The sequence below is a fragment of the Triturus cristatus genome, chromosome 4_2 (assembly GCF_964204655.1).
Source record: "Triturus cristatus chromosome 4_2, aTriCri1.1, whole genome shotgun sequence".
Classification (NCBI taxonomy): Eukaryota; Metazoa; Chordata; class Amphibia; order Caudata; family Salamandridae; genus Triturus; species Triturus cristatus.
Genome location: NC_140586.1, coordinates 630,275,712 through 630,296,753, shown reverse-complemented (window position 1 = coordinate 630,296,753; position 21,042 = coordinate 630,275,712). Strand labels below are relative to the sequence as shown.

The 21,042-nt window shown below is 45.5% G+C and overlaps 1 protein-coding gene across 1 annotated transcript in view; it reads left to right on the top strand.

Moving 5' to 3' along the window:
- The window catches only part of LOC146834773 (methylcrotonoyl-CoA carboxylase beta chain, mitochondrial-like), a 341,939-nt gene that overhangs the window by 283,713 nt on the left and 37,184 nt on the right, over positions 1-21,042 (top strand). Inside the window, exon 9 of the mRNA XM_085602299.1 lies at positions 3,755-3,877. Coding sequence (XP_085458425.1) covers positions 3,755-3,877 — 123 coding nt within the window. The remainder of the gene's footprint in view (positions 1-3,754; positions 3,878-21,042) is intronic.

Genomic DNA, 21,042 nt, shown 5'->3' with positions numbered 1-21,042 from the left:
GGCTGTGGAGAAGAGTTGCAGTTGGCAAGCCGACCATAGGTGTTGCGGAGTCCCCAGCTCCATTGACTCCACCTCATATCTTAGAGTCGACGTGGCGGAATCCCTCATATGTTTGGCAAAAGGAGTATGTGGGAGGCTGAGACCTTTAAATGATGGTGATTGTTTCAACCATTGTGTAAGGGGCTATTCCAGATAGAAATGCTACTAATCATATTAAAAGAGACCTGAGATGAACTCCCAAATCTGATGATAAAGCTATTTCGCATATAATAACGTTTTCTCTAAATGACTGTGAGTTGAAGCCGGTCAGAGAATGTTAAAAACCTTTGGTGTTAAATGTAGGGTTTTGTACTGGAGATCATGGGCTGTAATTACTGTGGTTTGCTGCCACTTCTCCGCTGCATCTGGTAATCCACCTATCAGACCAATAAAGACATTTAGCCTTTTCCAGAACTTCTTCGTGTCGCATTGTTGGTCATGACTGATGGTAAGGGGCAGAGGATGTGTGCCATTAAGGTGCATCACCACTCGGGCTGCAGAAGGAACAAGTGGAAATTATCATTTGTGGCCCAACCACCTTTAGCTATAAGAGTTTGGCCTGTGGGTTTCCAGTCTTCAACTGTTCCTCTACTAGTGATCACTATAGGGGATGTGGAGGGCATCTGACAGGACGTCAAGGTGGAGGGATCTCAAGAGAGGTTTGTTTGAACCACATAGTTAAGTTCATTACATTTCATGTCCTTGGAGAATACTAGAGTAAGATCTAGAGAGTCGTGACCAACAACTAGTGCAACAACAATAAAGGACATAAAATAGATCAAAGAGAAATTATTTTTATGGTCAGGGTCTTTCCAGATTGCAGGGCACACAGGCTGATGCCAATTTATAATTGACAATCTGGGCGTGGTTCCTCTGGATACAGATTCAACACAGTTGTTTTTTTTTACCAAGCTGCACATTGATCTTCCTCAGTATGTTCTAGCTTGTATCCATTACTATACTATCAAGTAAAGCATAATTAGACTGTAAGTGAAGATGATAGCTTCTGTTTATTATTAAGTGTGTGGATTTTTCAAGATTTTTGTGGGGCTTCACTGCAGCTGAGCAATGATCTTAAACACTGGCCCCATTTCTAATAGGTATGGACACCCCTCCCAATTAATTTTTCGATTGAAGAATAAAACACAATTTGTAAAAGCTTACAACAGTGAAAAACATTCAAGCTGTAGCCAAATCCATAGAGTGATCGCAGGCTCAAAGGTTTAGATCTTGACTTAAAAATGAATGGCAACGAAAGTGGGCCTTTAATTCATAGGTACCCTCACCAACCTAATAATCATACCCTGTTTATGTTAAAACAAAGTTCCTATAGCTTCTCTGCTCAAGTTCATGTAGCTGTGTTACAAGCAGCAGGCAGTTTCTCAGTGAAATGTATATTAAGTTCAAGCAGTACCAACAATATTAAAGTCAAGATAACACAATAAAATTCCCAAACCAGTTTAGAAAAAATAGAGAAAAAGATTAATAAGAATAAAGTTAGAGTGAACTGGAGATGAGAATTTTAAGTCTGCCTACTAGAGACCCAGTTTCTACCAAATATTCTATACTAAGCACCCAGCATATATTAAAAGCCCCCATTAATGGTGCAATTGGCCTCCATACGTTTTTGGAGATTCTGACTACCAACAAAATAGGGTCCAGGCAGAGGTGAAACATCTGGGGTGACCTATCGGAAAAGTCGTACACTTGAAATGTTACTTTTACTTGACTCTAGGATTATCTTTGAGTCATTTGGGACACTTTGCACACAATACTTTAACACATGGACGTGGCACTGCTGCGGCAATCCTGGATCTCAGCAGGTACAATCCCATAGCAAAATCTTGCATGAATGTGCTTCCTACATATTCCTTCCCTTTCTATAAAGGAACCAAGCAGCGAAAACTCTGTGTCCTTCTCATATTTGCTTGTTCGTATTTAGAAGCTAGCAGCTCGAACCATTATTTACACTACATATCTCATAAATCATTTGTTTTAGAACTACACAAAACACGTGAAAAAGCTGCTCATTCAATTCTAGACTCGTCAATTGCACAACACCAGCCTTTCATCCCAGGCTCTTTGTTTGGGCTGTAGTGGCTTGTTTCAATTTTAATACTGTCCCATGCATCTCTACGTATCAAACAGTCCATACCAAAAGCAGAAAAATGTCAACGTTTATTACATTCTTTTTTACCCTTATGACTTAGAATGTCCAGGAAGTCATTATTATATATGCATTCACAATATATAGAGAGAGAGTACAAACAATACTATAAACTACAGTTTGTATGTTGCGCATGATACTCCTTGCCTCTTCTTATTGGAACTGAAAGGTTTCTGTGGTGAAACCTAGCAACGCTTAGAATCTATGGTAGGACTGGGAGCAAGGATTATGGTTGCCTGAAGCTATGGACTCCTAAAGATGCAATACCCATCTAAGGCTTAAATTAGAAAACAATGTGGGTTTGAATATTTTTGTTTGTCCAAAACGCTTAAATCTATCTGACACAAACCTGGACATTTACTAGAAGACCTCACCTTTTTTGTGGGACATGTCCCTCCAGTACTGGTAGTTATTGCCCGCTAAGGAAGCATTCAGGTTGGTTGTCCAGATCTGTGGAGTGATTCTCCCTGCATTCTTTACAACTTTAATGTTTGTAGCACTTTTGAATGCCAATATTTCCTTGTAAATAGCAACCATACCATAGACATTTGCATAGTATTAATACCCTTGAGTCTCGAAATTGCGTACATGTCCCTCCTATTAATTATGCCACTGGATAAAGGTTGGTCTTTAGGCAGGATTTAAATTGGTTGAAGCTGTGAATCAATGAAAATGTACTGAAGAGTTTCATACGTGGGCTGCATGGTTTCCAACCCATCTTTTGACATAGAAAGTGCCTTCTTAGGGTCTACTTTCTTCCTAACCTGAGTTGTTAGGTATGACAATATCAGCAAATGTTAGCTGTTAGCATTGTTCAGCCCTTACCCTATGTAAGAATCAGTGGATAAGGATTATGGTATGGAATGCATTCCTAACTTGGACATTCAGCCAGTAGAGGTGTGGTGTGGGATGTGAGGTGGCTGTATTTTATTAAACCTCTATAACAACATGAATGATGCTCCCATGTTTAAGGAATGGGGAAAGGAGTTGGCCTAACGGCTAGGGCGGTCGACCTCCCTCGTCTGTTGCAGTAATGCCAATGCAGTGAGTCTACAGATGGCAGAATGTTGCACTAGACAGTGAAGAGCATGATAGTGAGACCAACATATTCATCTAGGCTGATATAACATATGATTGACATTATCTCAAGCAAATGGTTGAAAGAGGTTTATGCAAACAAGCCAATGGTTTAAAAGTCTGACCTAAAAGCCATTCTACGTATATCGAAAGCAATTTGTCTTGCCGATTGCTGGACTGTAATGCCAGACCTATAAAAGTGATGAGAGGCAATAGTTCCTTTTTTACGTCCCGGGATAGAGATCTGGCTACCTCAGAATGGTTCCTTATTGGTCCAGTACTGGTAGTTATTGCCCGCTAAGGAAGCATTCAGGTTGGTTGTCCAGATCTGAACATTTGAATCCGTCTGCTAATACCTGTTGCTATATGAGGAATTCTCAATGAATTAAAATAATAGTTAGCTAAACTTGTCATCACAGTTGACTAAAAAAAAAGAAGACCCTAAGATTGTACATGTTATTGTCATTTCAGGCCGAAGAACAAACTAACAGATTAAAGGCGCAGGCCTCTATGATGGCAGCTGTTGCCTGTGCTTCTGTACCAAAGATAACGCTGGTTATTGGTGGTTGCTTTGGAGGCGAAAGCTACGCTATGGTAAGGTTTGCTTGTCATTATCAACCAGTAAATATTCATGAAATACTACATACACCATGTATCAGATGTTCTCTGAAACAGAATGTATGTGAACTGCCTTTATGTTGAAATATTTGAATGAAAGGGTTCTTTATGTAATGCACATGATACAAATTCTATTACTTTTGGAGTAAAATGTACTTCTTTTGAAATGCCCCCATAGTGGATGCACTGACATCTAATGCTCAGTGCACCTCATTGTGTGGAAGAGTGCTTTACCGCAGGAAAACCAAAACATAAATGTCATACAATAAAGTAGAAAGCACAATAAAACACAAACCATATCAGAGACACATGAAAGAAACCAGTGAGGAGGGATCAATAGCATCAAAGAACGGTGAGCACCAAGAAGGCGCACGGATGTACGCATCTGAGGTTGGGACCAAATGTAAACATATAACGTAGATGCCCCTACTCTTTCTGTGGTGGTTCAGAGAGAATTCACATTCAAGCGTCCTTCTTGAAATATATGTTGCGATAATCATGTTTCTGACTTGTGTGGCATAATTGTAGGTATCAACGTTTAATTGGCTGAATGATCCAACCATGTCTTGTTCATTGTTCGCTCAATGACTTAAGCAGTTGGAAGTAAATAATGAATGTCTGGTTAGAAATTATTATTTTGGACTAGTTATAAGCAGCGGTTGATGTACTTCCTGGAAAGGACAGTTGTAAGTTTCTGTATGGAACACGATATGGAGCAGAACTAACCTTACCCTAATTTAGATGATATTGAGTTCCAGATTGTTGGAACACCGACACCACCCCAGAAACAGAAAGATTTTCTTAAAGTTTGTTGTGTGCTGGAGGTCGGGATATCCAGGTGGAGCTATATGCAGTGGCACTTGTGAAGTTTTTCAGAGAGTTGGTGATGGATGTATGAATGGATAGATGGGTGGGTGGATGGGTAAGTCAGGCAGGAGAAGCATTGCACATCATTGAGGAAACAGTTCAGAGGGGTACAAACATGGATGATGAGATAATGGCATTGAATACCAGTTAGCAAATGTGTTTTGAGATTTAAATGATATTGAGTTTAGGCTTGTATCATGCACAGCTAGTCAACACTGTTCGTCCATAGTCCACCCTGAGATTCCAGAGACATGCACTGCTGATAATGAGTCTGTTTCAGGTTATGTTTACCAGCAGATGAACTTCACATTGTGCTCCATGCTCTGTGTTGTTGGTGTAGTATGAGATGCAATTTGTTGTAAACTAGAAATGCTGAGTGACATGATGTTGTGCTTGTTTGTTACTTCGAAGCATAGTTGCTTATTCGATGCATGTTGGTTTTCTCTTACCACCGCCTTTCTGTTCCATTCTCCTAGAGACCATATGGATACTGGTAAACACAGGGAAAGTATTGAGCCTTTAGGTATCTCAAATGGCAGCAGCATGGAGTGTATCTGTATTTCTCCATTTTATAAGCCAGATATATTTGTGAAGTAATTATGAGGTTTCATTTAGTACTTGGGTGTAAATTCATTTTTCGGTAAAACTTTCAAGAAAACCGGAATAATAAGTAACCACTCTCTATCTTTGTCTAGTTGGTGCAAGGGGAACTGTTTTTTCATTAACTTAAGGAGAGTTTTCGTTGTTTACTCTCTGGCTATCTGACTGTGATTGTGTTGATCAGAAATGACAGAACAGTAATACAATACTAATTGTTAAGTACTTAGGGGTTTGTGGGAAGTTTTTCCAGATTGATGGTTCTACCTTTTCTTGCTTAGTAGGATTTCACCTTCTTGCAGTGTGGTATTGATTAGTTAATAATAGGAAACACTCTTATGCCAGCATGTTATTTAGTAACTCGATTCAAGTTGTATCTTGACTGTAGCCATGATCTGCGATGCATTAAGATACAATATCTGCTCTGTAGACAAGGACATTTTAAATGACTCTTGTCCTGCTATGATTAAGCCAGAATAATACTGCTAATGTATTTCACCACAAGGACAGGTGCCTGAGCAAAGCAGAGTGCACCAGAGTTTTATTTACCATCGGCAAAACCAAAACTTCCATCAGCTGTGTTATCAACAGTAATACCATCACTAATGCCATTACCACAACTATCTCTGATGCTGTCACCAGTACCACACAGTGCAAATGCTTCCTCCACAATACCAATAACACCACCAATACCACTAGCATCAGCAATCACAATCACTACCAATACCACACCCAGTACCACATTACTATCACCAATAACGATTGACCACCGTTACCACCAATAACAATACAAAAACCGCCAGAAATGTTTCCACCAATAGCACACCACCAACAGTTCTACCACCGCCTCTACCAAGAATTGGCCAAGCCTTTAGGTCCTGCTTTAAACTACTGCTGGTTTGAAATATGATTTGGGCCAACTGCTTCCTTTGTAGTGTATAATGCCTGGAAGTGTATCTTCCATACATCTTCTGCTATGTTTGGCTCTGTGACTGACTTCCCTACACTACTTCATCTACTGACTATAGACCAAAACACCTTCATGTCCTTGTTGGATAGGGCGGTATTCTATTAAATGTTAGCATCCCTGGTGTACCCGATTTAGTGTGGCCATTCCATGCTTTCAGGCAGTGGGTCAATATAACTTGAGTTGATCTGAAGTGCCAGCAGGGACCATGCCTTAATCGGCGGAATTTGAGGGACTGGAATTAGCCATTGCAGATCCTTCTCGCTATGGATTGTATCAGTGGGTTCAACAAGGGGCTCGAATTGGCAATTAAAATCCCCCTACAATCAACCAAATATTTGTGGGGACAGTAGCGATGAAAGTATTCAATTGGTTGAAGGTCGGGAATTCATGGCTAAGGCTTACGAGTCAAGAGTAGACATTGATAAAAGCTATTTTCAATTTAGAAGGGAAAGTAAGTGTGACACACTGGATGTCATTAGACAGGGGTTCAACTGTTCCACTGTGCAGCCCAAATGTGAGCCGATCCAAATACATAAGCCCCCCGATGGTCTGCCCTTTCCCCTCGAAATGGCAGGTACATTGAATGTTGCAAACCCCGCCCTTACAAAGTCTTCCCTTGCCCAGTTTCCTGAAACATGCATACATCGTATTGGTCCACAAAGAGCCCCTAATCAGGGTAGGGCAGTTTGCTTTTTAGACCGGCAGTGTTCCAGGATAGGACCATCAGCTTTTTGCCTAGATTGTGCTTGTCAAGGGTGGTGTCAACAATACAGTTGGAAAATTGAATGTCCTTCGTCTGAGCCGAGGGAAAATTGTCTATTACTCTCATGGGTACACCTTCCCTCGATTATACTAATACTTGGGGGGACAGGGCCTGGGGCAACTGATATTCCATGCAGCTCTACCCATGTCCCTAATATACTGGTGGGCATCTGTTGTGTTACTATTTGCTGGTCCTTTAGTTCTGCCCCTACCCTGTGGCAAGTGGTCTGGCTCGACTTGCCGCTGCTGCACTCCCCTAGTTCTCTTCTAGACCCGATCATCTGGGTCCATGGGCTAGCCCCCCTGTCATTGCGTGTCAATCCACCTCTTCTAGAGCCCCCAATCTATTTGTTACGGGTATACTGAATAGCAAGGGTCTGGGGGTGGGCCCACTGTTTAGAGTTCCCGTGGCCACCTACCTACATTGGTACTATTATGGGCCCTAGATTGCATATGACAGTGTGAGTAAAAGTATTCCAGTGGTACGGCCCTAACCCCTGTGGTTGGTTCCTGAGGGGGCGAGGTTCCTGACTTAATAGGCTTTGGATGTTCAGGGGATTTCTAAAATCAATGACTACACAATCCACTTGTGTTGTTTTTTTTAATCTCTTTCCCACCCAGCCAACTATGCACACCATTAGAATTTCCCCTGTCCTATCATAAGGGAGCTGCCTGTACCTTGCCAACCAGAACAGGCATTTTTTGCTGAGGCCCAGTTGTGTTTCCCTCTGGCCATTTTTAATCTCTGGTACTTCTGTCAGTATAAGGACATACGGGAGTGAAGCTTGGGGCAAATTTTTAGTGGGCATAATCGCTATTTCAGGCCTTCTAGCTGTTCCCTCCCCGCCACCCAACCCTTCTCTGCTCTCCCTAAACCCTATTTGAGTGGGGCTATTTTTGTTTGAACCCATCTTGTAAGTAAGTAAGTACATTTTTTTATTGTTTTTGGTTAATGAAACCATCACAAAATTACACGTTAAAAAGATTTCGTAAATATTAAGACACAAGAAGTGCAAATCTAAAAGCTTCAAAGTCTCTAATGTAAAAACGCCTTTGTTCGGCTTCTTCTGAAGAGGTTCAAAGGTCTGTGCTCAAAGTTTTCGGTTGTGTAAGTTGAAACCTCCTTATGTGGTTCTTGCATTTACACGGGGCGCTGCTCTTCCTTGCTTGGATTCTACCAGTGACAGGAATTTCACTAGTTTCCCATTTAGCTGCGGGTCCTTGGAGTCAAAGCATGCAGCCTGTCTCCGGGTTCGAATCCCTCGTTCGTTAAAATGTGCTTTAAGTAATCCTACCCTTTCCTCCTTTAGTTTGATGCAGGAGCAGATTAGGTGTTCCATGTCTTCAGTGCCGTTCCCACATACTCTGCATGTGTTTCCACATTTTTCCCTCTGCCAAGGTGGAAGGTGCGGGCTGGCTGGCCGGATTTCTAGCCTGTATTTTAAGAATTGTTCTTTGGTCTTCCTGGTGTACCCCATGTTGAAGTGTGCCTGTGACCCAAGTAATTTGTAGCCACTCAGAGTCATCCAGGCATGGCTCCTACGGGCAAAGGCAGCTTTATCGTCGACGAGGGATATTTTTTTGATTACCTTTTTTTCCACTTGCCTAAAGAGCGAATGGTTCGTTTGAGTTTCCCTTAGGTCGACTAGCCCGGTAGTACCAAGTGAGTCCTCCAAGTACTTTCTGGCCGGCGAGTTGGATATGTTACAGAATTCTTGCCATAACTGATGGTTCAGTGTGTTCTGGGGAGATAGCTTAATTTTGTGCCAGCACATTATGTAAGAACTGTGCCTTCCCAAGAGTTTTTTAGTTAGGCCGAACTCCAAACTTATATGTGCTGTGAGGTGTAGGTTGGAAGGTTAAACATAACTCTATAGGCCCTGGCCATGGTGGTGTCCAGCAGTTTTGCGTCCCTGCCCCTCAGTGCCACGCTGCCATAGGTGATGGAGGGTAAGATCTTGGCTTGGGCTACACGGAGGAGAGGTGAGAGGAAAGGTCCTGTGAGCTTTGTTTTTAGCTGCCTTAGTGTTATTACTATTGCCATCCCCTTACTCCTGATAGCCTCAAGTTGGTTGGCGAATTGACTGCCCTCATCGATGGTTACACCTTGGTATTTGTAGGCAGGAGTGTTCGCAATTGTTTTTTTTCCAAGTACCAAGAGTGGGTTAGTCGTTTGCCGTTTGTCAAAGTTTTTGTTTTATTGATGTTCACTTCTAGGTGGTTTTCCACTGCGTACTCGTGCATTTTGTTGAGTAAACGTTGCAAGCCAACTTGAGCATGGCTTATTAGGACTACGTCGTCGGCATACGAGATACTGGAGATAGCTATGCCACCGAACCGTGGCACGTGCGCATTGCAGGTGCTGAGGACTGATGTCATATCTGCTGTATACAGGTTGAACAGTGTTGATGCAAGCAGACATCCCTGTTGGTATTTGGTAGTTGGTATACGCCTCGAAATATGGGTGCTGTTACCTAGTTTTACCTGTATCCATGTGTTGGAATGGAGGTGTATTAAGAGGTTCTCCACAGTCTCGCTCGGTTAACAGTTTCGAAGGCTGCCTTGAAGTCTATGAAGCAAAAGTGAATCTCCTGTTTGGATGATTTTGCCTTGTCAATAAGCAATGACATGGTTAGTATGTTGGTTGATGTTCCTGTGTCTTTGCAAAAACCTGTTTGATGAGGGGGGGATTATTTCCTTTTCTTTTCCCCAATCCTGTGGGTAAGGTAGCGGCAAAGTATTTTGCCTCTATGTCTAGTAATGCAATCAGACGATACTTTTTTGGTGAGGTTTTGTTGCCGGCCTTGAAAATCAGAGAAATAATGGAACCCTTCCATGAAGCGGGTAGGAGTCCGGACTGTCTGACGGTATGAAAGAGGGGGCCAGTATTTCTGACCAGTACTCAGGGTCTAGTTTAAAGAGAGCTGGTGGAATCCTGTTTGGCCCCAGAGCCCCTTCTCTCCTTCCTTTTGAAATTTGGTTCTTAATTATTGTCACTTCATTTTCCTTTGCCTCTTCCTCTAGGTTCCTTTCAGGTTGAGTAGGGTGGATCAGTTGGTTGTCCAGAATCGCTTGTTGTCTGGGTGTTTGCTGGTTGAAATGGGATTCCCAAAAAGTTTTCCATGAGTTCTCTGTGATGTATGATGTTAGGCCTCCCTGTGCCGGTTGTAAAATGTTGTTAACGGTAGCCCAGAAATGTGTGCTGTTAGTTGCTTGGGAGTCGTGGTAAAGATTTTCCCAAAATGCAGTTTCGTTGGACTTTTTGATGTCCCACTTGAGTTTTTTGGTTGTGGCTTTCTTTGGCGGAGTTGATGGTTTAGGCCCACGCCCCCATGGTTAAGCCTCAGCGATCTAATAAGTTTGTTTACTGATTTTTGAGCAATTTTAGTTCAGTTCGCTGTGCTCTCGTGGCCCTCCCCTCAACTGTTGGATCGCTTGAAGTGGTATATCTGGCTATAGTTGAAAAAGAACTTGCAAGTGTGACTGTGAAGGTTTCCCATGAACTGATGGGGGTGACTGTGAAATTACTGTGATCTCGTAGCAATATTTTTGCAGCCAGGAGCACCTCTCCGGAGTTTACTAGAGCGGGTTTGATTCTTTTTAAGTTTATTGTGTGGCATGCATGCCTGCCAACTGGATTAGGCATCGGTTTGTGCAGAAATGCTTGGATTGAAACTTCCTGGGGCCGGTGATCACTCTCCCCTTTGTCTCCTAAGCGGAATTTTGATACGTATTGAAAGAGTGAAAAGGAGACTAGAGTGTAGTCTATGGTGGAGTTTGCAGTGTCCGGGTAGAATGAGGCGGCCGAAGGGGAGGCATCAGTGAATCTTTCGTTTAGTACCCTTAGGTTGATGTGTTCCAGATCTTCTAGCAGCTCTTTCCCTATCTTGGTTGGTCTGTCATGATGGCCTTTGGTTTGGGTTGGTATGTTCCAGTAAAAGGATTGAGCCTGTATGTCGCCGTTTGATGATGTGCCTAGGATTTGTTGGTTTAGATCCCCGGAGAGGATGATGTTAGAGGTATTATGCAAGCATATGATCGTGAGCAGATGTTCAATTAATTTTTTAGACTTTTCAATCTCGGATTTATATATGTGTTGACCACAAGCACTTCGTCTTTAGAACCACTGAGGTTTAGGTGGATCTTGACTGAGTTTACTGATGGTAGTGAAGATTGAATTTCTTGAGCAATATCAAATTTTGTTATGGCAATGTAGGTGGCTAGGTCCCCTGATAGGTGACCATATTTGGATGCCCTCAGTACTGGGGCATGGAAGCAAGTGTACCCCTCTAATTGATATGGATCCACTAACCATGTTTTCAGCAGGAGGGCAATGTCAAAGGTTTTTAAGTATGCAAGGAATTCAGCATCGGCTACCTTACTGTTCAGCCCATTGATGTTCCACTAGCATAGTCTCAGGGTTGTTTTGTCATGGTTTTCCCGGGTATTACGTGCGATTTTTTGTTATTGTGTCGGACCGGTTATGTTGATAGTTCTAAGAATCTGGGCGGTTACAGGCTGCGCGAAATGATGGTGATTGTGGCCTGTTTGGGTGCCCAGTGTCAGCTCCCTTTGAGATGACCGGCCAAGAGCTCCCCTGAGCACGAGAATGTTTTTTCTCTGTTGCCAGTGGTTCCCTGCCACTTGGTGGCAAGTAGTGGGAGAGGTTCGTATGCTCCATGATTTGAAAAATTCCCATTCGTTCAAGACTTTCTTTACAATTTTTATTAAGCCCCAGGTGGCCTTAGTCGATTCCCTGCCCTGGACCCTGCCTGCCTTTATAAATTCTATGGAAAGGAGATCGGCTGTGTTGATGTGTCTTAAGGTTGGTATTGTGGCCAGTAGCTGGAGAATATTCCCTCTATTCAGGGTATCACAGATCCCTTTGGAGTCGTACTCGAGTGTGAAGAGAGTGACACTAGAATTTATTGGGAGCGCTGGAAGGATGTTCCCCTGGGTAGTTTTGCCCGAAGGGACAAGGATGCTGCCAGATTGGCCCGTTGTAGTTATTGGACTTTGAATTTTCACGGCGACAGAGACCCCAGGAGTCTTCTGAGCGGAGTTCTCTGTTTCTGTTTTGATGCTGAAATAAGGGAAGGTGCAAGTTCCCCATTGTCGTTGTTGATGTCCCACAAGGCATTCCCTGTGCCGTGACTGGGGCTGGATTGTCACAGGCGTTTCCTCTTTTCTTTGTCTTTGTCACAAGAGTTGATGGCTGGGCATGGCTGAGCACTGGGGGCTCATTTGCCATAGTTGTTATTTTGTTCTGAATGCTCTGTGGTTGCGGTGGGGTTAAGTTGGAGATAGCCTTGTCCCATGAATTGGCCCAATGTTCAGTCGGGTTTTTGTTTGGTGCCTGTGTCTGCTTAGGTTCCTGCGTGGTCGGGGTCTCCCTTTCTTCTGTTTCCGATAGGAATCGGCTGTTGTTGCTGTCTTGCTGAATCTGTGTGGCTGTATTTTTGGTGACTAGTGTATCTGTTGTGCTGTCCAGAGCCTCAGTTTCGGCCCGGCAAGGCGCTATTGCTGGTTGGTCCGCATTTGGAGTTTCTGTTGGCTGATTAGTTGTTTTGTGTGCTGTTGTTTCATATGCTGTTGTCGCCCGTGGTTGTTTTTTAGTGTCAAAGAGAGGGTATACCGCTCTATGAATGGAGATTGTTGTTTTGTTGTGACCTTTCCTCTGAAATTGGCGTCGTTGTTTAGCATTTTGAGCTGGAGTTGGTACCTTTTGTAGCTGATGTGCCACAATGGGCAGGCTGGCCCCCAGGCAGCTCTCAGGCTTTGTGGTGATATGGTTTTTAACAGCAGGGTCCTTTGTGGTTGAATTCTTGGGTGCCATTTTTTCAGAGTAAATAGTGTCTTTTTTGTTATTTGGTAAGCCCTCTAGAAGTGTAGACACAATTGAAGGAAGTGAAGACAATGTGTCAATGATAGGACCACAGCTGCAGCTCAATTTGGCCGCCTGTTAGGCTCTGCTGATTAGTGAGTTTAATTGCCCCAGTTTTTCTAATATCCCTCCTACAAAAAGAGCCAAGGTTTTGAGTAGTGTCAGTTGCAGGTCCATTTTGTCAGACTGATAATGCAGAGCATCGTAAGTTCTTTGCATAGTGTTTAATAGGGTGTCCTAGGTGTTGGAAACTCGGCTTGTCGATACGAGTCCGTGGTGTGGGTTCTGGGTTTGTGACACGAAGAGGGTGTAGTCTTGGCTGCGTTTTGGACCTGGCTTTGTTCTGCACCTGCACTGCCTGTGTGCGGAGACAATTTCTTCCGGGTGGCCAAGGTGTAGGAGGCAACTAAATCTGACCACTCCTGGGAGCCTAGGTAAGATAGAACGTTGTGCTCACCTCCTTGGGGTTCTGGGGTTGCTTCTTTGGTAGCTACGTCCTCTCCCCTCATAACATCTGAGAGGTCCATTACAGCCTTGTTTGTTAGCATCTGTGAATGCCGGACTGGAGAGAATTTTCAGAAATGTGATGAGGATGGCGGATTCCGTTGCAATTCGTCAGAGATATCGTGCACTAGCCCTTTCTCCATACCCGCAAGTCTCAGTGCTGTTTGAGTATCTGTGCACTTGTCGAGCTGTGGTTCCTTATTGGATGGGATCTTGGGGTGCTGGCCAATTCCTGCTTTTGCAGGGTTGTATGAGCCGAAGAGTATGGCCCTTGGGGCCGCTGCCTGGAAGTTGAAATAGGAGAAACTTGGGCAGATCGGGTTGGAGCATTAACTCACTCTACCTCTGCTCTCATGTGTGGGTCGGTATTATTGCGTTCAGTAAGTTCGGAGGTATTTTCCAGTAGTTGCATGGCAGCCGCTGGTTGGTCCATGGGCGGTGAGGCGCTGGCTTGTGCAGAAGCCAGTTCAGTGAGTGGCTGTAGCGGGAGGAGTGGATTCTGGAGGCCTTGGATTTCGTGACTGGAAGAGAATATGGAGAAGGCTGCATCTTTAAGGAAGTAAAATTTTGAGTAATTGTTTGGTTGAAAAAGATGTGGTGCAGGCCTTACTCCTGAAGAACTCCTATCTCAAAGAGTCTCTTGTGACTGCAGAACTGAGCTAGAAGGGATTGCCTCGGCTAGGTCCGCTAGATCCTATGAGGAGGTCGCTGGTTCGGGTTTGATTACCCTGATGTGCCCTTTGCGTTTAGATTTCCGCAGCAGGGCTAGCGCTTGACCCCTATTCCTTCCTGACCTCATAGCAGTTACCGTACTGGGCCTTCTCTGGTCTGGGGGCTTGAGGCTTGATTGTCTGTGAACTCCGAGCTCTGTGCCGTTTTTTTCCTTTCTTTTTTTATTTCCTGCCGGCCCAGATATACCTACAGTTAAGGTGGCCAGTGGACAGGTGGGTGAATGCCTAGAGTCAGGTTAGCCGGTGTGCAAGGGAGATAGTTGAGTGGCCGAGGACTTCCTTGAGGCGTCCTTATGTCTCGATGACCAAGCCTTGGTAACAGTGTCGACGAAGTAGATGGTTGTCGGCCTGTGGGCAGGGGCGCAGTTTAGGGGGGAGGGAGGAGCGGAGTTGCGGGGGTTCGGGTTTGGAGGATTTAGGTCGAAAACAGCTGCTCAGAGGCTGTCTGAGATCTGGTCGTCATCCTCTCGCCACTCGCTGGACAAAATCTCAGACCTCCTCTATCTGCTCCTCCTCGCTCATCCACCGGCCGCTATGGTATGCAGACCCCCTTGATGAGAAATCCGGGAGTTCTCCTGCCCCCCATGGTGTCGCTAGTCCTGCAGCTGTTGCTCCCAAAGCTCGTGCTTCCAACTTACCATGCTGCTATCCTCAGAGGAGCTCAAGGGCAGCTGAAGCGCGGTGCCCTGCCGCAGGTCTCCTGCAATGGCAAGAGGAGCCTGGGAGGGGAGGTGAAGGGTAGGCACTGGTGGCGCTCTGATAGTACCTAGGCGCTGCTGGGCGCAAGTGGGCCCCCAGCAGAAGCCGACAAGCCGCGCTCGGCGAGCCGCTCTGTGGGCCTCCTGGGGCTCCTCTCTTGTTGGCAGCAGGCTGGGCTCTCTCGCGCCTGGGTGCCTCCTTCCACACAACGGCGCAGACCTCCCCGTAGGGCAAACAACGGTGCCAAACACCGCCCGCAGTGCACTTACCGAGATAGGTGGTGAGTCCAAGTCTCGGCTCGGCTCTCAGTGCTCTCAATACTCTCTGTGCCTAGCGGCGGTTTAAAGGCTTTTTGGGGGGTGGGGGGGCACCGGCCGGCACAATGTAGTCTATGGAAGAGTGCTCTTTGGTGCAGCCCAGCACGGCTCACTGGCGTGATGCAGCACAGCTCGGCTCTGCTCCCTGTGCTCAGTAGCTTCAGTCTCTGGCAGTCCTGTGAATCGATCGGGTCTCCCTCTTGTGATATGCTAGGTTATTCCCAACCTCATAGTTGGAGCTCCTGGGGCTGGTGTCGGTACTGAGGTCTTGGGCCTGCAGACTGCCCGGCCTCGCTATAGAAGTCAGAATAGATTTACCCATCTGGTGACTATGCTCTTTTACCCGACTGGAACCCGGTGAACTATTAGGGTCTACGTCCCTCAGCGCACCAGGTCTATCTAATGATGTCAGACTTGCGCTGTCTGTTTGACAAAAACAATCTTTCCCCCTCACTAGAACTTGTGTGATGCTTACACTAGCATTTGTTTGCCAGCTGACCCCCATTGTTACCACTTTATCTATGCGATCAAGTAGGAGGGCAAGTTATTTCTTCACGATGGCTCTCAGTTGGCTCTGTAGGTCTGTTAACAAACTCAGCACTCAAGATGGATAATCCGTGTCTGTTCGAGTGTTGGTGTTGCATCCCACTAGTCCCTCAGGTTTATCTAGATCCTCGACACTAATTGTTAATCCCACATTGGTTTTCTTTCTTTTGACTCCCGCCCCGCTTGCTTACGTTTCCCAATCTTTGGCATGCTGGTGTCAGTTCCCCCCCCTCCGAGTTACTTGTTTAGGTGTAACTTCTTGACGTGGGGATGGGAGGGACACAGTTGCCCTAGATGTACGGTCTGGGGTGGCAGCTTCAGAAGTGGATACATCAGACACAGGGCGACCAAGATATCGTGTTAATGACAAGCGCCTCTCAGTAAGCTCTATTTCTGTAGTTACCACACCTATAGCGCTCTGTAACATCCTGTCAATTGAGGTTGGTGGCATTGGGGAAGAAATGGTTACTTGGGGTCGAGGTTGTTGTTTAGTTTGGCAAGTGCGTTTTCCCATTGTTAATCCCCGGCAGTACCCAAATGCAACCACCCCACTAGGATCAGCCTATATAGGTGTAATTTGGACGAAATGTAAGCTGTGCAATCTAGAGTGGGAAGTCACAAAACAATCGAGAGGCACAGTTAACAATACCAAGGGAAATGATTATGAGCTGATTGGCCAATAATCAAAGGAATATTGTCAAGAATGTTTGAGGTACTTCCCAGTCCCGTACTGTACAGAGTGGCAGTCAAAGATGTTCCAGTGGATCTAAGGAGTGATCTTTTCTGGTTCCCCTGCCTAAGCTCCTGCCAATAGACACACTTTGATCCCCGCTGCGATTCGGCTGATTAGCGTCAGATAGTTTATCGCAAAAAAGTACTTTCTGGAACTGTGATTCCAGGGAACCAAATAATATCAGATTTAGTACCTCTGCCACGATTGTGGTGGAAAGTAGCAGCTTAGCAAGGATAAATCCTAGTGGCTATCCAGCGACAATTTTAATTTTCTCTGTGAAAATTACAGTAAGTGAGCAAATCTCCTAGGTGTCCCTCTTGTAGGGCTCTCGTTATTACTTTCCTCTGCTCTTTTTCCATATCTGAGATTTTGGGATGTTACTATATCAATGTTGAGTGGATCTTCCATTCACGATATGGTGTCTTCACACCTCCACATTTTTCTGTGCTGTTGTCACTACTTATCAGTCAAAGCTGTTGTATATCCAGTAGAGTTGGAATGGCAGAATTCCCACTAATTGGAACAGCTTTAAATGTGCAGTTATTCCACCCTCAGCAGAGTTGCTCTGCAAATCCATGGTGGTTTTTCCATTCTGTCCTCCTAGTATCAAAATAACTAACTTAAAACAGTTTACCCGCAGTGTACACTCCCAATTGTGGTGACATCACTTACTAATTACAAGACATTTGATTTGTTTGAGACACCACTCATCCATGCAAAAAACAGCAGCCTACGTTACGGTCTTTAGGCATCTAAAGAAAATGAACACAAGGCACCTCACAATATCTGTGTATCCATTTAAACTAGTGTCAGCATGATGCCTCATGAGTTAAACGGTCGCCACAAACCACTGCAGTGCATTACTTAGCATAGTGCAATGGTCAAATCTTCCTTTGATTTGTCCGCTATTTTGAGACCTATCATTTTCACTAAAAGACCACAGTACATAAGAAGCTGATTGTAATGGATAACAAATCCAAATGTTCTACAGGAAACTCTCCATCTCAACAGCTAGCACCGATATCTGTCTGTTATGGTTTTGTATAGGGCGCGATTGCCCAAAAAGCGTGCCCTGGCGTTTAGCTAGACTGACAGTGAGCAGTATAGAATAGAGAGTGGATGCTATGACAGATGTTCAAAAATTAGGTTTTCATTTTGATTCTGAAATCTAAAATGTGAGATATGCTCCGGTAATCAGGTGGGAGGGAATTTTAGTGTTTTGCTGCTAGAAAAAACAGGAGAGTCTGTCGCTTTGAACTACTATTACAGAGGCCGAACGTAGAGACCTAGACGGATGGTAAGGTGTGATCTTTTCTTGAATACAGAGAGTGCTCCTGTTGGATCAGACTTTGTGAAAGAGAGATCTTTTCCTGATGGGGAGCGAAGGAAGAGTTTTGAGATGAGATGAGATGAAGCAGATTGATGACTGGGAAGCTTATCAAAGGACAAGTTGCAGTAACATTTTGAACAACCTGGAGCCGTGATATCAAGTAAGAGCTACCTTCAGTGCAATGCGGAAAAAACTGAGATTCTATTGTTTGGGAAGGTCAAAAGCATTTGGACCAACTTTAGCTGACCACAGGACATTTTTCTTCTTCCTCCCCCAGTGACGGTAGCAAAGAATCTGGGACTAAAAATACATGTTAAGCTATCTATGGACACCCAGATTGGGTCAGTAGCTGGGACCTGTTTTGGTCTACTGCGATCTATAAGGAAATGTTTGGACCTCTTACCAGCTGATGATCGTAGAACAGCAGTCCATGCTTTAATAATATCTAGGCTGGACCACTGAAACTGCTTTCATATTGGTGTGCCCGATAATACGAGCAGAAAACTGCAGATAGTACAAAACGCTGCAGCTCTGCTTATTTTGGGCCTATCTAGGTGAAATTCAGTTTCGTCTTGGTTGAGGGAACTGCATTGGTTACCCACCAAGAAGAGACTTGTGTTCGAATCTTTAACTATCATCCATTGTAGCAAGCTTCTACAACCATAGCCCTAGGCACCTGATATGAGAATCCTCTACTGAAATCCTCCTAGTACTCTTTGCTCTTCTACAGTCTGCTGGTCATGAGCCTGCTGGTCCGTCTGGTCGGGAGGGCAATCTTTTTCAGTACTCGCAGGCAAGACTGGGTCTGATTGTGAGCGGGATATGGAGTAGATTTGGACAACATCGGGTCACTCTGTTGGAGTAGATGCACGCTTTATAAATTGGCTTCATTCATTAATTCAAGGAGATCAAAATAAAGAGAGTTTTCATGGTCGAGGTGAAAAGTAATCAGTGCTTGGACGACGGTATTACATGTTGTATGTGGTAGAAGATGGTGGTCTTTCCTTCACTATTTCAGCAAACACAAGCAGGTGGGGACAACTTGTAAAATTTAACTGGCAATGATCAGACTTTGATCAAACTGAAACCCAAGTTTTTTAGCTGTGCGGATCGATACTAGTGTTGCAGTTCTGTCTGCAAGCCACCAACCGTTTTACCAGATAGAAGTTTGTTTGCCAAATATCATGACCTCTTTCCTGTCATTATTTAGCTTAAGACAGTTGGGATTTATCTAATCTGCTACTGAGGTCATGCAGAATGAATGAACGAGCAAGGCAGGAGGAGTTAATTAGATATTGATTAGGGTGACATTGAGGAAGAAACCTTGAGGGACTCCACTAGTGATAAGAGGGGAGAGGTGAAAGAAAGAATGAATGTGCTCCCTCTGAAAAGAGGTGAAAGCGAGAAGTGAGTGACAAGCCTCCTGCAGCACAACATTTTGATGACATATTCTGTCTAGTGCCAGTTAGTTCAGGCAATGGAAAGAGTCTAGAAGATGGTGTACTGTTTGTCCAGTGTCTAGGTGTTGATGTAGAGACTGTGCAATGACGTCATGATGGAGAAGGACATCTTCAGAGTCTAGCATTGGGAGACATGACATAGGCGGCAATACCCACCAAAGCCTGTCTCGTGTGGAAGCCAGTGCCTTCATTTAATAGGGATTCATTCCTTCTCATTAGCATTCAGTGCGTTTTATGGATGCTCAATTTTTATCATACCATTAATTCAATTAAGTTAAAAGGAAATTCAAATGACGATATATTAAATACTGTAAACACGGGGAGGAGCCAAGATGGCGACCGGAGCAGACGCTTGAGCGCCCGGCTCCGTCGGCCCTTGGCCTCAGACTATCATCCTGACTCCTATCCTCGCCGATTTTCGAGGTGCAACGTGTGCGACGACGCGCTGACCGCGCCGCCGCTTTCCCGGAGTCTTACCCCGCCCGGACGCCGGAGTTCTTGGTGCTTTTGTTCTCCGCACTGGACCCCTGCTCTATTGTGGCCTTGGCCGGCCCCCTGGAAGCTCCGCAGTTACCGGACCCGCTAGCGTAAACCTGAGCCCCGCGGTCCCGGTCCCACCTCACACCACGGACTGTCGCCGGATGAGCCGGGGGAGGGACGCCCGGACACCTCCTGCACCCCGCACCTGATGGGCTGGAGCTATAGGGTAAGCCCCGGTGCGGCGGGTCTCCTGCCCCGTTCTGTGGACCGCGCTGTGGGAGGCTGCAGACCCCCTTCTTCTATTGCCTAGTCGGCTGCAAAGAGAACCCGAGGGAAGGGCGGCGACTGTTGGTTTTTCCCTGTTGCGGCGCAGACCTGAGGGGAATTGCCTCCTTGCTACGACCCCCCCCCTGGCCACTGTACCGTTCTGCGGTAAAACATGGCGTTGATTGCCTGCTCGCGGCTGGGGGATGCTACTCCGGTCTCGCCCGCTGCCCGCTTCGCCCTCCCTCTACCAGGCACCAGCTCCACAGTGCCGTCCCGGATTGCTACCGATGTGGGGGCGCAGCCTCCGCTGACATGCGGCTCCGTTCTGGCTGCCCTGCGGGACTTTCGTCTACAAATGTGTCTTGGCTTGCAAGCGCTGAGTGAGCGGTTTGACTCCATACTCTCGGCTGCGGGTCGTGAGCGCCCCGTTTGTCATCAACAAGGCGTGGGTCTGCCAGTGCTTTTGTCCTCTTGCGGGGACGCAGTGGCTGTTTATGATCGTGCTACACTGGTGCCTGCATCTGGCTTTACCGGCACCCAGGATCAATCGCTCTCCAGCTCAATTGCGGATACTTTGTCTCCCCGTTCATTGCTGCCTGCTTTGTTGTTGCCTGCCTCACCGTGCCCGCAAGAGTATCCAGCGGAGCGACACCTGACGTCCTCGAGGAACCGTTCACGGTGGCCTACTGCTTCTTTTCTGTGGAACTCCTGTACTTTACATGCCAGGTCTGGACTTTATGTGGTGCACAAGGGGACCTCAATAGATGGTCGGCGGCCATTTTGTGACTCTACTTCACCATCTTCTCCCAAGCGGCCATATTGTCTTTGTCTGCACGGGGTGCGGGGCCTTCATGTAGGGGCTGGTGTAATCTTAAGCCCGCGATCGGGCCAGGGCTAAACTGATTTATATCGCCATGGTTTCACGGATGGGCTGGACTGGGACTGGAACTGTTTGCATATGTTGTGCGCACTCGTCGTGGTTTAAATTGTTGTG